We start from the raw sequence: 15,838 nt of genomic DNA, 5'->3' as shown, positions 1-15,838 counted from the left end.
TTTAAAGTTCATCTAAGCCCAACTCCCCTGCAATGAGCAGGAACACCTACAGCTATATCAGGCTGCTCAGGGCCCCCCCAGCATGACTTTGAATGCATCCATGAATGGGGCATCTACCGCCTCTGTGGGCAACTTGGTCCAGTGCCTCACCATTCTTATTGTGAAAAACTTTGTCCTTGTATCCAGTCTAAATCTCCCCTCTATTAGTCTGAAGCCATTTCCCCTCATTCTATCACAACAGTCTCTACTGAAGAGTCTGTCCCTTTCTTTCTTACAGCTCTCTTTTAGATACTGACAGGCTACCCTCAGGTCTCCCCAGAGCCTTCTCTTCCCCAAGCTGAACAGCCTCAGCTCCCTCATACTCTGTTGCCCCAGAAGGATTTCAACCGCACTAAATGCTTCTTCAGATCAAAGTGAGTGAAGCTGATAACCTTAGAGCCGAAGGACACCACTTACAGCTCAAATATAGCTGTGCAATTTATTACCCCACCCATCCTATGTTGACCATTTAGCTTGCAGTCTCCAGGCCTGGAATCGTGCCTGTGTGCTTTGCATGTGCACCATGCAGCATTCTCAGGGTGCTTTATAAATAATAATAGAGCAGCAGAGGAGGGAATTGTTCCCAGTGGAGCAATCCACAACTGAGCGAACCTTTCAGATACTATGGAACAATGCCAGCATTACTTCAAAAACTTTGTTTTTTTTAAAGACAAAGTCAGTCAAATGCCTAAATTAAAATCCCACTCAATTGCTTTGATCTTATCAGATGCAATATCTGTAAGTTTGTTTAATAAGGCGCTCATGCATTTTATCTTTATGCTTCATTTAAATATGAGAAGCAAACACATTTTATATAGTTGTTATTCTTCAATTACTACAAAAGCTTCTTAGAACCTTTGATCATGAGAATGTTATTTCAAATCCAGTCCTGCTCCACAATTACTAAATCACTGAAGTTAGTTTGGATGCAGTTCTGGCCCAACAGGAGTGAGCTGCAGGCAGCCCTTGGGAAGCTGAACGACTGTGGGATAGCGAAGAGATCACAGCGCACCAAGTAACTGAGTTGATTTATTTCTTGGTGGTATTTTTAAAGGCAGAAATTCCAGCCAAAGCTGTAATGATGGCAAGTGAGTGTCTGACACAGTGATATAACAATGATTTAGTATTACATACAGACTGCAGAATGTTACTGTTGCTAAAAAGAAAAGACATAAACTCGTGAATTTTGGTTTTGTATCAGAGCCATTTTAGAGGAGGTTCAGCCTCAGGGTTTGGGTTTGTTTGGGCATCTTTTGCACAGAGTGACACAGGTACAGCGGCTACCAACCAAGCACAGAGCACTACTTACATGTAGTGACTACAGAATGTATTTGGATTTATTGCACAAACCATTTCAAGATTCAGGTAAAGCTGAAACTAGTGGGCTATAGTGTCAAATCAAACTCTGAGATTAACAGCAGCAACAGAACCAAGTTCTTTCAGTCTTACAGGTCTTTGTTTTATACTGTTTGACAAGAGTGACAAAGGAGCTGCAGCACAAAAGTGCGGAGGAAGGAGGAACTTACAAAGGGCAGCTCTGCGGGCAAACGAACAAAATACACAGAATCACAGAATGACCTGGGCTGGAAGGGACCTCAAGGATCATGAAGCTCCAACCTCCTGCCTGGCAGGGCCACCAAACTTCCACGTTTACTAGGTCAGGTTGCCCAGAGCCCCGTCCAACCTGGCCTTGAACACCTCCAAGGACGGGGCATCCACAACCTCCCTGGGCAGCCTGTCCACATGAGGGCACACAGCAGGAATGGCTGGGTGGCTAATGGAGATCAGTGTTTCCTTAAACTTATACATAGGTGGCTACCAGGTTTCTGAGAGCTTTAGCTTAATCCCTGTAAAGGAATGCTGTAAAGTCTGCCTATCGTGACATATAAAACATGACTGAAATAAGTGGCCTTTTGACTGAAAACGGGGCATCTCCATTTACTGATTTATTACCTCCATCTACCAGAGGTGTGGATGAAACCCACTTCACAAGCTCAAAGTCAGACCGTCTTAGTGAAGTATGAAGCATTTGCTGCCCCAAATGCACAGAGGATACCGTGAGCACTCAGTTCTGCATGGGATCAGATTAGACTATAAACAAACTTTAATTAAGTTTCACTTTTTAGACAATGAACCATGAAAGCTTTTCTCCATAAATAAACGCACACACTGTGTCAATCTGTTCCGAGAATGCAACACAAACGCATATAAAGTAATTTAATCATCTTTACAGTAACGACTTTGTTCCTGCCTTTCATCCTTGATGAAACAAAACAAAACAAAAAACAACACTAGAAAGAATTCACAGCCTTAGAAATGTATCTTCTCTATCCTCAGCAAATGCACAAGAACTAGGACTTCTCGCTTGTTTGCTAATAAAAAGTAAGCAGAACTTGAAACACAATTTGATTAATACAGCTCGATCACATTAGCTGTTTGAGGTTGCAAACAGATCCCTGACTGCAAAATGCAGTAGAATGAGTCTAGCAGGAAGCAGGACTAGCAGACAGCAGTGAGGAGATACTCAGAGCATCAATTGCTGTCCCAGGAGCAGCCTGCTGCCCGAGGCCTGGTAGCTGGCTGCACACCTGAGCTGTTCTGCACTATGTTTGCATTGCCCACAGCATGTCTGTCAATGGCTCAGTGTCTGGATGGAGATCAGTGACAAGTGGTGTCCATCAGAAGTAGGTACCGGTGCTCTTTAACATCTTCATCAATGACACTTCCCTATAGCCCAGAAAGCAAACCTTATTCTAGGCTATATCGAAAGAAGCATGGCCAGTAGGTCAAGGGAGGTGATCCTGCTCATCTGTTCCATCTGTCCTCACCTGGAGTGCTGTGTCCAGACGTAGAGTTCTTATCAGTGGAACAGGTTAAAACTGTTTCTGTCCTAAAGGACAGAATTATTCTCACAGCTGTGAGAATAAAAAGTGCCAGCCACTCATTTAACGTGTAAGCACCCTATACAGTATAGCAATTATCAGGGAGGAAGAGGGTAAACACTACATATTCCAATGCAAATGAGTTCTTTTGGTGGCTTAATCTCTCGGCTTTCAAGAGGGTTTTCCTCTGGAAGTCGGTCAGGTGCATAGGAAGGCAGCGTTCCATCTGAAAAATCACATGATTTCACCTCTCACCTTTTACTGTTTTTAAACAGAAATACCATGAATAGAGCCTAAGTGAATGTTTCAACAAATCCCGGTTAGTTATAACAAGATGCTTCTATAACAGTTTCTCACCATTTCTATACTTTCTGTCATCCTGATACTCACACTTTATCTGCTTTTCCCACAGTTCATCTGCCCTTCCCTGCTGCATTCAGGAACATCAAAACTTCCAACATAACTGTAAGTAAAACGTTCATGCAGAGTATTCACTAAGCAATGGCTAGTGATGGAAGCCGACTAACACTATGAAACTGGGTTTAAAAGATAATACTTGTGGAAAGAGCGGCAGTCCTGAGCTTGCTATTGCAACCCAAATGTGCGATCCAGGAGATGGCCTGCCACGTTCTTTTTCATTCCTATTGTCACACAGTCCTGGCAAAGAAATATAAAGCACCGAAGAGACGCGCCAGAATCCCGGCAATTAAAAAGCTGGCGAGAGCACTTTGCACGGAGCTGCCACCTGGTGTTTGAAAGGCAGCATTTTCTTTTTCAGCTACTGCTTAAGAGGAAATGTAATGATAAACCGTACCTTAAAGGACAGTTAACTTTGTTAACAAGGATCCTTGGATAGCAACAGCTCGGTTGCCGGTTTCTCTACTTGTCCAAGTCAGTTCTAGCCTCAGAAGACAGCCTCTAATAAAAAGCAGGTTGGAATCAAAAATGTCCTATGCACTCAAGCAAAGCAAATTTGTCTTTTGTTTATGTTTTTAGTAAGTCTACTCAAAGCGCTCTGAAGCCAATGCATTTATACTTACCTACATCGCTTGGAAAAGAATACAAGCAAATTGCCTGTGGCTGATAGAAGTAGTTGCTCTCTGTGGTCAGCAGCAATGGCAGCTTGAATGCCAGAAAAACTGGTCTGCAGCTCCAGGAAAGAACTTTGTGGGCACCACTGGTGCAAGCTGCCCCATTCTCCTTGATGAAACACTCCCGATTTTAACAGCTATTTTTCCTAATGAAGTCTCCGTACCCAGCTCATTTTGTCACAACTATTTCAGTTCAGAATCTTTACAAGCCACGTTAAATGCTAATAATTATCAATTGTTTCAAACCAGTGCTTTGTTGATTTCTTTACAAGGGGATGAAGTTTGTGGGGTTTTTCTCCTCTCTGGCAGAGATTTACTGCAACACAGAATCTCAAAGCAGTAAAGAAGATGTCCAAGTCTTTATAAACCCGAGGGTCTGCCATCTCTATCAGGCTACAAAAGAACAGGGAGATTTACGAGCCAAAGACCGTGCACTGATTTTTCACAGGGAAAGGCAAAGCACAGCAGAGTACAAGTGTTAAACAGAATATCTAGAATCACTTCCTGCATCCAAACACACAAATATAAAGGCATCAGCTGCATAAGCGAAAGCAGATGCAGGGCTAAAAACTCTTATCTGCTGATAAAGAAGTTCTTAAAAATGCTATTTTCCTGATTTTATGAAGCTTTTTTTGTTCTGCTGATAACAGACTTGAGCATCTTGAATACCATTCCATTTCAACCCCTGACTAAAATCGGGACTTGCTATTAACAGTGATACTTGAAGCCCAAAGTGGACAGAGACAAAGAAATATGAAAAAACCTGCATGTTTTATTTTCAACTTTTAAAACCTTCAAGTTGCAGTAGAAAAAGTAAAAAACAAAATGAAACCAGTGAACAGTGGCATTCTGTAAACTGATACAGTTCCCACACCATCCAAATGCAGTCAATACAAGCAGCTGTCTGGCCTTTAAGTCTTTACAATCCCTCCTCCTTGAAATAAACCAGAACACAGCGACAGATTTTAACTATAAAGCGAGGATACATTCATTCTTGTTTTCTCCCATGAATAAAAAGTCACTCGTCACACTCTGCAGTGATTTGCAAATGTAATTCATCCGGTCTCTGACACAGAACTGGAGAGAACGCATACAACTCCATGACTGAAGTCCATCCATTCTTGTTATAGGCCCCTTACCCAGTCAACACTCATCACATATCTTTAGACTGATCATCCTCTTCAAGTTTCCTGATTTCACTCTTTAAGCAGTTGATGGTTTCACGACTTGCTTTTAACCTTTCTTTAAGCTCAGCAATTTCAAAACTGGTTTTCTTCTTGGCGGCTTCCAGCTTCTCCCTGGTTTTTACTTCAAGATCTGCAACTGTGATGGCAAGGAAGGAAAAGAAATATGAGTCACCTTTCAAATATCAACTTTTCTTCATACACGTGGCAGTGATATGGAAAGCACACGTCCTGAAGACGTGCAAAACAACTAATTCTAGCCTTATGGACTCAACAACAGTAGTAAAAATGGTAAGTGGGGGGAAAAAATGGAATTATGGAAGAAGAAAAGTTTGTTTGATGAGGAGTTTTGTGGTTGAAACGGCGTAATTCACAACATCACCTGCCAGAGTGAAAAACAAAGACTACGATGAAGGAAAAGAGCAAAACTCAAAAAATTAAATATTAGGTGAAAAAAGAATCTCAACCGGTTAAAGGAAAAGAGATGGGAGATAGATAGTGATCAAATCTCCCTCGGTTGTGGATCCCTCCAGATCCCACACATTTCACTGCAACTCAGCGAGGAAGGATAATCCTTGCTTGCAGTTCACCCCTTCATAAAATGAACTAAGCTATCTCAGATAAAGCAGCCTGCATTTATTCAGCTTCATTTCAAACACGATAAACCAGGCATCAATCATGCCCCGTCCCTGGAGGTGTTCAAGGCCAGGTTGGATGGGGCCCTGGGCAGCCTGGTCTAGTATTACACGGGGAGGTTGGTGGCCCTGTCTGTCGGGGAGACAGAAGATTCATGATCCTTGAGGCCCCTTCCAACCCAAGCACTCTGTGTTTCTGCGATCACATAGTCACTGCTAATACCGAGCTATTCAAAATCCACCCAGCCAAAGTCACTGCATGATCACATCCCACACAAAACATCAGCAGTAAATGACAGTCATTGAAGACATTCCCATTTTGCACTCACACTCCGTTTCATGCTTGTAAGCACCAAGTGTCAGCTGCCGGGACGTCGTTAACAGCTGCTGCATCATGGCAGTAGGATCTTGAAATATCTAAGGAAGGACCCAAATACACAGCACCGTTAATACTTTTTAAAACAAAGTCAGGCTTGGTTTACATTAAACTTTTCATACCATTTCATCATAGAATTCAGAAACTACAGTTTTCTTCCCCAGGATTGCATTGGTGTCAGACTGAAAAAGCTTCAGCAAGTGATACAGGGTTACCTGGATACAAAGACAGAGTTGTATCAGCTTGACAACCATAGGGAAACAACAGTTATCTACGAGATAGAAAACAGTAGCAGCTGTTCTTACTGAACAATTGCATAGGATTTTAGATGCTTTTAGGAATGTGAAAATAAACATCATACAACATCAGCAGAGTTACTTAAATTCAGTATTCGTTGTTAAACACGCCTGTTATAAATGCTGTTTGATGCCTTTAAGCTGTCTGGGCAGGTGCTTTAGAACAGATGCATAACAACCACCACAAAGACATTCTCTAAAGCATTTCCAAACAGAGGAGAAGATTTATCCAGAGCCATTCTGCCAATGAATCAGTTTGAGGGTGGTTTCCACAGCCTTATCATTGCTGTAGTTGAGGTAGAGCACAGTGTGCTCCTGTACTAAGTGCCCAGAGAAGCCAAGTGCAGACAAAACCCTCCTGAAAGCCTTGTCCTGCAGGACAACCACGGGCACCAACTGAATGAATACAGAGCACATCTCCTGGGAAGGAGAGCTCTATCAGCTCCATGGCAGCAGCACAACGAGCAGCTCAGCGTACTTTCAGGCTCAGTGTACTTACAGGCTCAGTGTACTTACAGGTCTCTCGTTTGGGTCAATGAAGAATATCTTGATGATGATTTCGAATTCTCCCCATCCCGTCTCGGTGATCTCGTAGGGCGGTTTGGTGACCACTGCAGCACGAAACAGAGATGAGTACGATGAGCCTCATGACCGAGCGGAGCAGCCGGCCCGACACAACACCCACCTCGGAGCGGATTCCCGTAGCTTTCGTGCAGCTTGAACTGGATCTTCTTCACATAGGCGGACATGTCCTAGGACACAGAGCAGCTCGCTGAGTCCCGCGGTAAAGTCGCTTCTAGAGCGGGGTCCGCCGCGCTCGGGCCGTACCTCGTTCCTGTAGGGCTTGACGTACACCGTCCACTGGTGCGTGTGCCCGTCCTCCTCCCTCTTCTTACCGAAGTACCGCGCCACGTTCCCGTACACGACCGGCTTCACGATGGTGACGCCCTTGGGCGGGAGACAAGAGAAGCGGCAGCGGCGAGAAGCGCGCCCGTCATAAGCGCCGCTGCGGCCCGAGCCGGGCGGGCCGGCAGAGGCCCCGGCGAGCCGCCGTTCGGCCCCGCGCCCGCCCCGTCCCTCCGCCCGCTCCGCACCTTCACCCTGCCCCCGGAGTCAGGCCCGAACTCAGCCATTCTCTTGAACATATTGCACCCAAGGGGACGCCGCCCGCAGCCCCGCCACGCTCAGCTCCCGGCCCGGCCCCGCGCCAAGCTCAGCCCCACGGCCACGGCGCCTTCACCGCGTCACCAGGGCGGGACGAAGCCGTCACGGGGCCCGGTTGGCCGCCAGCTCCGCCCATCCCATCCCATCCCATCCCCGCCCCTCCTTCCCCTCCTTTCCCCTGTTGGCGGAAAGAGGCGCAGAGCGACAGGAAAGCGTTTGCGGACGGTGTTTTTAATGAGGGCTGCGTTTAGAAGCGCCGGGCGGGGATTGTCGCGCCGGCCAAGCGGGCGGGATGGGCGCTGCGGCTCCTCCTCACAGCCGGCAGCCGCGGATCCACGCGTTCACGTCGGTGCCTTTGCAGCGGTTGCGCCAGGCGACCCTGCGAGGAGGGAGATGGAGCCGTGAGGGGCGGCAGCACTGCGGGATCCGCAAGGAACCACCGCCCGGAGCACAACCTACCAGGCGTTCATGCCGTGCACATCGCTGACGATCTTCTTGGCGCAGTTCACGCTCGCTGTTATGTCCGAGCTCAGCAGCGCTGGGGAAAGGAAGAGCGGGACACGTTATTTTGTGTTGTGTACTTTGGTCGGCTACAGACAGACAGTGCGTGTCCGTGTGGGGGGTGGACTCGATGATCTCTAGAGGTCCCTTCCAACCCCTACAATTCTGTCATTCTGTGTGGTGCAAGTGGTACAAGTGCCGCTCTGCTACACATGGGCTCGAATCCCGGGGCTTGGACTCCATGATCTCTAAGGTCCCTTCCAACCCGCACCAGACTATGATACTGTGTTGAGCCCATGCATATAGGACGACTGCTTCATAGAAATCTATTAAAAAATGATGGTTTTTCTTCTTACATACAGACTTTGGGTGTCTCTTCACTGTAATCTAACGGGGGGATTTGTGGATCTGTTCACCTCTCCTCCCCTTCACCAGTGGGATGGGAAAGTGGCATTTGGGACAAGGTTTTGCAAGGGTCAAACTTTTACAACCTTCTAAGAGGATTTTCCACAGGTTAATGACGCTGCTAATTAATAAATGGCTTCTCTGAAACCTCTTTTCTCTAGAAACATTCAGGTGATTAGACAGGGGGCCGCAGTTCCCGCCATTAAGAAACATTTTCCTCTCACGTGTGCATGGCTGTGGTGCAGATCTCCTTTTTGATAATGAGAAGAGTGAGTTTGAATTTTCACAGAATCACCAAGGTTGGAAAAGACCTAAAAGATCATCCAGTCCAACCGTTCACCTATTACCAATAGCTCCCACTAAACCATGTCCCTCAATACAACATCCAGTCGCACCTTGAACACCCCCAGGGTCGGTGACTCCACCACCTCCCTGGGCAGTCCATTCCAGTGCCTGACCACCCTTTCTGAGAAGTAATGTTTCCTAATGTCCAGCCTGAATCTCCCCTGCCGCAGCTTGAAACCATCCCCTCTAGTCCTATCAATAATGACACAAGAGAAGAGGCCAACCCCCAGCTCACTACAACCTCCCTTCAGGAAGTTATAGAGAGCAATAAGGTCTCCCCTGAGCCTCCTCTTCTTCAGGCTGAACATTCCCAGCTCCCTCAGCCTCTCCTCATAAGGCCTGTGCTCCAGACCCCTCACCAGCTTTGTTGCCCTCCTTTGAACATGTTCCAAGGTCTCAATGTCTTTCTTGCAGTGAGGGGCCCAAAACTGGACACAGTACTTGAGATGCAGCCTCACCATTGCAGAGTACAGGGGACAATGACCTCTCTGCTCCTGCTGGCAACACTGAATTTTGTTCTGCTTTGTTCTAAAGATGGGGTTGTAACCAACCTTTGCTCGCCTGCTTGCAGATGGATTATGGAAGGGCATTTATTGCCTTGAGAAACCGAGCTCACCTGAGCATGGGATATTGCACAGGTTCCTGGAGCCTGGGGTCCTGCCATCGTTGCACCACCAGCGGCTGTTGATCTGTAGGATTCCGTAGTCGGTGCTTCCATCGGTGTTACGGTTTGTAGCCTGTGTGTTGAAGTTACTCTCGAATTTTGCAGCGCACACCCCTGTCAAAGTTCCATTCCAAAGGAAAAGAAAACAAAAAACCCTGTTTGTGTGCTCCTGCATCTGTGTCAGGTCAGCAGGAAGGAGGAAGGATGGGGACAGTGGTTCATGTTTCAGCTGTGAACATGACATGAATTGCTCTCCAGATCTGGGAACAGAATGCATGCGTGCTTCCCTCAAAGGAAACAATAATCTGTTGTCAGTTCCCACCAGAGGAAAGAAGCTTTCAAGTGGCCCCTCACTCCTTGTCTCCAGGATCCCTTCTCAGCCCGCTTTCTTTCTGTCTGTCCTTCCCATGTTATCACACTCTCTTCTCCCCCCACTACTCCTTGTAGCAATCCCCACCAAGCCAGCCTGACACCAGTGTCTCTGCCCAGTGTGGTTCCTGCTTGCTCCACAGCCCTGGGGGCATCTGCAAAGGAAGGGATTAAAGCAAGTAAAACCAGAGCACTTAGGATGTGAGGAGGTAGGATGGGACAGGCTGCTTCTGGGAGACGTTTCCAGTGACAGCATCTCTGTTCAGCTGAGGAAGAACGATAGGAAAAGAACCGGTAAAGGGGAAATCTGTAGAAAATACCTGCACTCTGTGCAAGCAGAGATGGACTAACCCGATGGATTCTAAATATCTGAATTTCAATATCACGCAGACCTGTTCACTTTAAAGAAGCTTGTTAGATGGAAATTCCCACCCGTGTGCTCCGTGGAAATCATGAGAGTTCAGACTTACAGTTTCCCAGGCTGTATCCCTGGTATTTATCAAGTCCATGACGTTTCATAGCTGCTGCCAGCTCACATCGTCCATAGACCTTCCCCAGAGCAGCCAGGGGCAGAAAGCAAAGCACCAAGACTAGCAAAGACCTCATGTTGCCAGTGTCGCACACACAGCGGGACTGCAGGCTCTCTTGCACCTGCCTCTTCTTTTAACTTCCTCCCACCCCCTTTTAATTTCTCTGTTCTACGCCTGTCAAAAACACCCTCTTGAGTATACAGAAATCTCCCAACACTTAAAACATTGCTCTAAACTTGCCAAATTTCCTATACAATGTGGGAGGTATCACACTGGCTAAGCCACAGAGGAATTTTGTAGTCTGTTGCAATATCTACAGTCCCAGTTTTACTGCATAGACAATGTTCATCATCAATGTATCAGTACTAACAATGTAATGAAAATATCCATAGGAGATAGATAAATAAACAAGTTTTAATTGGCAGAATCACTAAACCATTTCCTGGCAATGCAAATTTGGCTCTTCTTCTCAAGTGCTGGAGGATGCAGCACATCGTTTGTGTTACTAATAGGTGCAACTTGGCCATGCTGTGCTATTACACAGTGTCTGAAGCAGTCAGTGCTGGGTTCATCAGGGCTCTGAGTGCAGGGGGCTGCGGAGCCATTCAGTGGCAGGTGGGGTGAGGTGTCAACCACTGTGTTTGAGGAGGAAGAAGCACATGCAGAAGCACAACTTCAACATTCCTCATCTAAGATCTACCGAAATGAAGAAGTGTGAAAAACTCTCTGCACTGGTCTTCAGCACCTGTGGTATTGTTCCTGTTTTGAAAGTGGAACTAATAAGGAGAAGCTGCAGCTCAGAAAGCCAGTGGTATCCTGGATTCCATCAGAAGAGGGGAGGCCAGCAGGGTGAGGAAGGTGATTGTCCCTCTTTACTCTGCCCTTTTGAGGCCCCATCTGGAGTACTGTGTGCAGGCCTGGGACCCCCAGTACTGGAAAAACATAGAGCTGCTGGAGAGGGTCCAGAGGAGGGCAACAGAGATGATCAGAGGGCTGGAGCATCTCTGCTGTAAAGACGGGCTGAGGGAGCTGGGCTTGTTCAGCTTGGAGAAGAGAAGAAAGCTGCAAGGAGACCTCACTGCAGCCTTGCAGTATTTAAAAGGGGATTATAAAAGGGAGGAGAATCAACATTTTACAAGAGTAGACAGTGATAGGACGAGGGGGATTGGATTTAACCTCAAGGCGGGAAGGCTTAGATTGGATATCATGGGAAAGTTCTTCACAGAGAGAGAAGAGAGGTGCTGGTACAGCTGCTCCTTTACAGCCCCTCCATCTCCCAAGCCAAACCACTTGATGATACTGACTGTGTTGTAGTATCAGTTAGTTCAATTTGATGGCTGCAAATTGCACTTTTTGAGGATTAACATTGCCTCATGGTCAGTCCAGTACTGATGCAGCCCCTCTGGGCCACGCTGCAATTTCAACAAAAGCCACTGGTGTGGTTTTGCCTTTGTTTGAGTGCAGTGAGTTGGGACGGTCAGGTGCTCCCTGACCATACCTGGAACTCCTGCTCCTTGGATCACGGCCTGACCCAAGAAGTGCCAGAACTGTACAAACTGGGATTGCTGTACAGCTGAGAGAATATTACAAGATTGTCTCACCTCAACTGTGGCCAGAATGGAAAGTTTTCTGATTAACGTCAATGACCTTGAGGCCCTGTGAATAAAGGTCCTAAGAGAAGACTCCCTTCTGTTCTCTAGGACTGCACTGAGCTGTGATCCTCAGTTTCTACCTGAGCTGAGCTAAAACCACAGCTGTATGCCAGTAGCCTGAGAGACCCAAGTTCTTATTTGACCTCTGCTGGGGTTGATAAGTAACTGAGCAAAAAGGCACATGAATACCACAGCTATCCAGCAAAGGTCTCCATTTCTTCATGACAAATCCAGCTAAAACCTCATTGTTTTCAGACTTGGATTTATTATCCCTAATATTTTTATCCTTCTTGTAAGCAGCCTTTCATAGCCAGAACTGTGCTGTCACCAACAGGGAAGAAATGAAAATCTCAGCAAACTCCTGCTTTGCAATTCACAATGATTATTTCTAAATGCCAGTAAAGAAAAGGGCGACTTCATCTTGGTCAAACAGAAATATTCCCAGCTAGTTCCTCATTCTCCTTCCAGTAGTCATCTGCCAACTGCAGATGTACCATAATTAAGAAGCTTAAGAAGATCCTTCCTGGAAGTCCTATAGAGATGTGCTGTTGTTTCAGCAGACTCCATAGTGTTGTGCAGTACCAGCTCAAACAGGAGCTGGATTTCTTCAGGGACTGTGGTTAATCACTTTCACAAAGTGCAAAGTGTTTCCTCCTGCTGCACCTTAAAGACATTTGGTCCCGTTTCTGATGGTACCAACTAGTAGCGCCTCGGCCAGGAACAGCTTTCAAAAGCTGCATTCAAAGAAGCCTAAAACTGTATACACAGTTTCTGATCCTCCTTCAGACCCTGAGATGATGAACATTTGGGGCTGCATCCTTTATTTTGCAAGTCTGACAACTTCTCCCGTGCTGAGAAGAGGTCTTTTCTTTTTCTCTGCTATTCAAAATGAGCAGACAGCATGAGACCCACTGTTACTGCCCCAGGGTCCATCAGCTGGGAGCATCCCTCATCTTGGTGTGCGAGTGCCATCGCTGCCTGCACGGCAGAGCACCTAGAGCAGCAAGTCTTACTTTGCTGTCTCCAATTTTAGCATCTTACCACAATAAATAGCAAGAACTGCCATCATGATTCTCCATGCAATTCACTAGGAAAGTTACCTATGACTTATTTTACAAACCAAGGACTGCAAGGTGGCCTTGGAAAACAGCATCTCTAGCTTAGGACGTGCCTGTATAAATCAGGCAACCCTGTCTGACACAACGTTATTATTTCCTAATTCTATTGAGCTACACAACCCTTCAGCTGTCTTTCCCTTGATGTCAGCCTGCCCCACAAGTTCCTGTTTGGGCTTCTCACATCTTGTTTATTGGCTGAAAAGAAGTAATAAAAAAGGAATCTCTCTTCTTGTGGTGGGCAGCTGGACTGATTGCCAAGATTATATCAGAAGCATGAGAGTGAAACAATGTGAAGGACACAGAGACGCTGTGGAAATCCCAGTGAAATATATCCGTGTCAGTGTTATGTCAAAGTAAGCACATAATAGAAGTAGTAAAATGCATAAATTTCTCAGTGATGAAGTCCTAGTAATTTATGGCTCACCTCAAACAATAAGAACTGGTGAGAATATCTAATGGCAGAAAGCTTTCAGCTGGACATTCTTTGCTGAAAATCCTGTTCCAGAGTGCATCAACAGAACAAGAAGATGACAATGAAGAATTAAATGCCTGCTGAAATGAACACAAAAACAGGCCTGTCTGTGTCAAAGATACAAGCTGGGAAAGAATGAAGGACAACAAGGAAGTTGTATAGGAACAACTGGGTGATCTAGAAAATGGTGTAGTCAGAACAGAACAGAGCTTAAGCACATGAGAGCCCCCAGGGTCTCTGCAGATACAAAAGCTTATCTATTGTATCTGATCCCACATACAGGATTTATGGGAGGCTGCAGCTTGGAAGGTACATGCTTCATATTGACTATGTGCTAATACTGACATGAAAACCCTGCTGAGATAACAGTAGGAATTCTGCATGTGTTTTTGTTAGAGGAATATATATTCTGCCCTGTTATGGGAAACATGAACTGAAATGTAAATACGCAAGAATAGGGCAAGTAGGTATAACACAATCTGTCCTAAAGAATAGAAGTCTCCTGAAACAAGCTTATATAAGTGAGGGCAGAAGTATTAACCAGGATTATTAACCAGTTCTGGTGGATGAAAAGCTTGACACAAATCTGCAAGGGGCTCTGGGAGCCTGAAAAGCCAACAGTGTCCTGGACTCACTGTTTGAACGTTCATAGGCTTGGCTGGCATTACCAGCATGGAGATGCGCTTAGAAGAATGAAAAGGAAAAAAGAAGTGGCATAACTAGGAAAACTGTCACCAAACACATGCTGCAGACAGTCTGAAATAAAGGAAATTGCACCAAGTGCTGTTGTTTCCAAAATTGCTTTCAGAGTCACAAGCAGGTTGTGACACAGCGCCAGGAATGGAGGAAAATGACCACAAGAACAAAAGCAGAAGGAAAATGATCTGCATCATGAGATGATGGGGTTGTTGGAGACAGACTGTGTTATGCGGGCTCACTGCTGCAGTAGAGGACAGGGCTGGGGGTTACCTGGAGATTGGCAGCTCTTATCCTGAGACAGGAGCGATAGGAGATGCAAGTGCTGAAATAAGTGGGGATATACAAGAAACCAAGAGCTGCTACATATTCTGTCCAGAATTGTGGTATTAAATTTGCCAACTTTTTCAAGTTAAAAAGAGATGGGGATATTTTTATTCTTCTTGTCATCTTACAGGACCAACTGGAATGGGGAAGAGGTGGCTGCCCCTGCATGTTAAGCACAGCTGGAGGTCGCACAAACCTGGCTGCGCTGTGCCACCATCCCTCGTGCTGGCCCTGCTGCTTATAGCACACTATTCATTTAACTTGGTGGTGAGGCCTTTTTGTTTTTGACAGCTTGCCAGTTTTCTAAATAAAAGACTTGAGTTTATATATGCTTTGCTTTGTTCTTCAGTAATACACCCAAGCCCCTCTCAGTTCAAAATCTAAGCCAGCTATTGGCATCATTAAAAACCAAAACGCTGGAGGAGGTGATGGCATAGATGTGTTTTATTTCCAAATCCTTTTTTGTTGTTGTCTCAAGTCACTGAAGGGAACAGTGGGGGGGTAACGTAAAATCAGGAGGGCGCAGTAGGGATCCCACATGACAGGAAGAGAAATACTTTTTGCCTGCAGCGTTGTCCTGTTACCGCTGCGAGGGAAACACCAGGAAAGTGGTGCTGCACTCCAGCTGAGATGGCAGGCAGCCAGCAGAGAGCGTCAGCCGTTACAGAGAATTTATACGTACACGGAGCTCAAAATAGCTTTTCTTGCAGAGCAAAAATGGCACTCAGTCATCTGTTTTTATGGCTGCTAATAAAATGCTGACCTTCTCTGACCCTTTTCATTCAAAGGAGTTTATGTATTTTAAAAAAATACCCGCCACACAATTTATACATTCTTTCCATTGGGTTCTTCTGCAACACTCCATTGGTTGTTCTGAATCGGTCCCTGTTTTCACTACTCCTGCACCAGTGGTCTTGGAGAAAGTGGGAGCTGTGGCCCTACGTGCTGCAAAGAGTCCAGGCTAAATGACTTAGGAACGCAAGAACGCAGTTTTAATTACATTCGTACTCCAATTAACACTGTGAGGTTGGAGCCCAAGTCCCTTACAGCTTGATCCATGAATAAGGATCCTGTTTGGGATGAATGGTCCCC

At 45.9% G+C, this 15,838-nt stretch overlaps 2 protein-coding genes across 2 annotated transcripts; both read right to left on the bottom strand.

The window, feature by feature from the left end:
- Window positions 1–4,764: 4,764 nt before the first annotated feature.
- YEATS4 (YEATS domain containing 4) lies at window positions 4,765–7,749 on the bottom strand. The gene is made up of 7 exons (XM_015856155.3): window positions 7,598–7,749; window positions 7,332–7,451; window positions 7,189–7,255; window positions 7,020–7,114; window positions 6,330–6,422; window positions 6,161–6,248; window positions 4,765–5,335 (listed from the first exon to the last, which is right to left on the bottom strand). Exons 1-7 carry the CDS (start codon window positions 7,646–7,648, stop codon window positions 5,166–5,168), a joined length of 684 nt encoding a protein of 227 aa, XP_015711641.1. The 5' UTR covers window positions 7,649–7,749; the 3' UTR covers window positions 4,765–5,165.
- Window positions 7,750–7,879: 130 nt separating this feature from the next.
- On the bottom strand, window positions 7,880–10,624 carry LYZ (lysozyme). The gene is made up of 4 exons (XM_015856165.3): window positions 10,422–10,624; window positions 9,535–9,696; window positions 8,127–8,205; window positions 7,880–8,046 (listed from the first exon to the last, which is right to left on the bottom strand). The coding sequence occupies exons 1-4, from the start codon at window positions 10,555–10,557 to the stop codon at window positions 7,980–7,982; spliced, it is 444 nt and encodes a 147-aa protein (XP_015711651.2). The 5' UTR covers window positions 10,558–10,624; the 3' UTR covers window positions 7,880–7,979.
- Between the last annotated feature and the right edge of the window lie 5,214 nt (window positions 10,625–15,838).

This window comes from Coturnix japonica, chromosome 1, assembly GCF_054131305.1.
Source record: "Coturnix japonica strain WE chromosome 1, WE-NBRP24, whole genome shotgun sequence".
Taxonomy (NCBI): Eukaryota; Metazoa; Chordata; class Aves; order Galliformes; family Phasianidae; genus Coturnix; species Coturnix japonica.
This window is presented reverse-complemented; position numbering and strand designations above follow the sequence as displayed.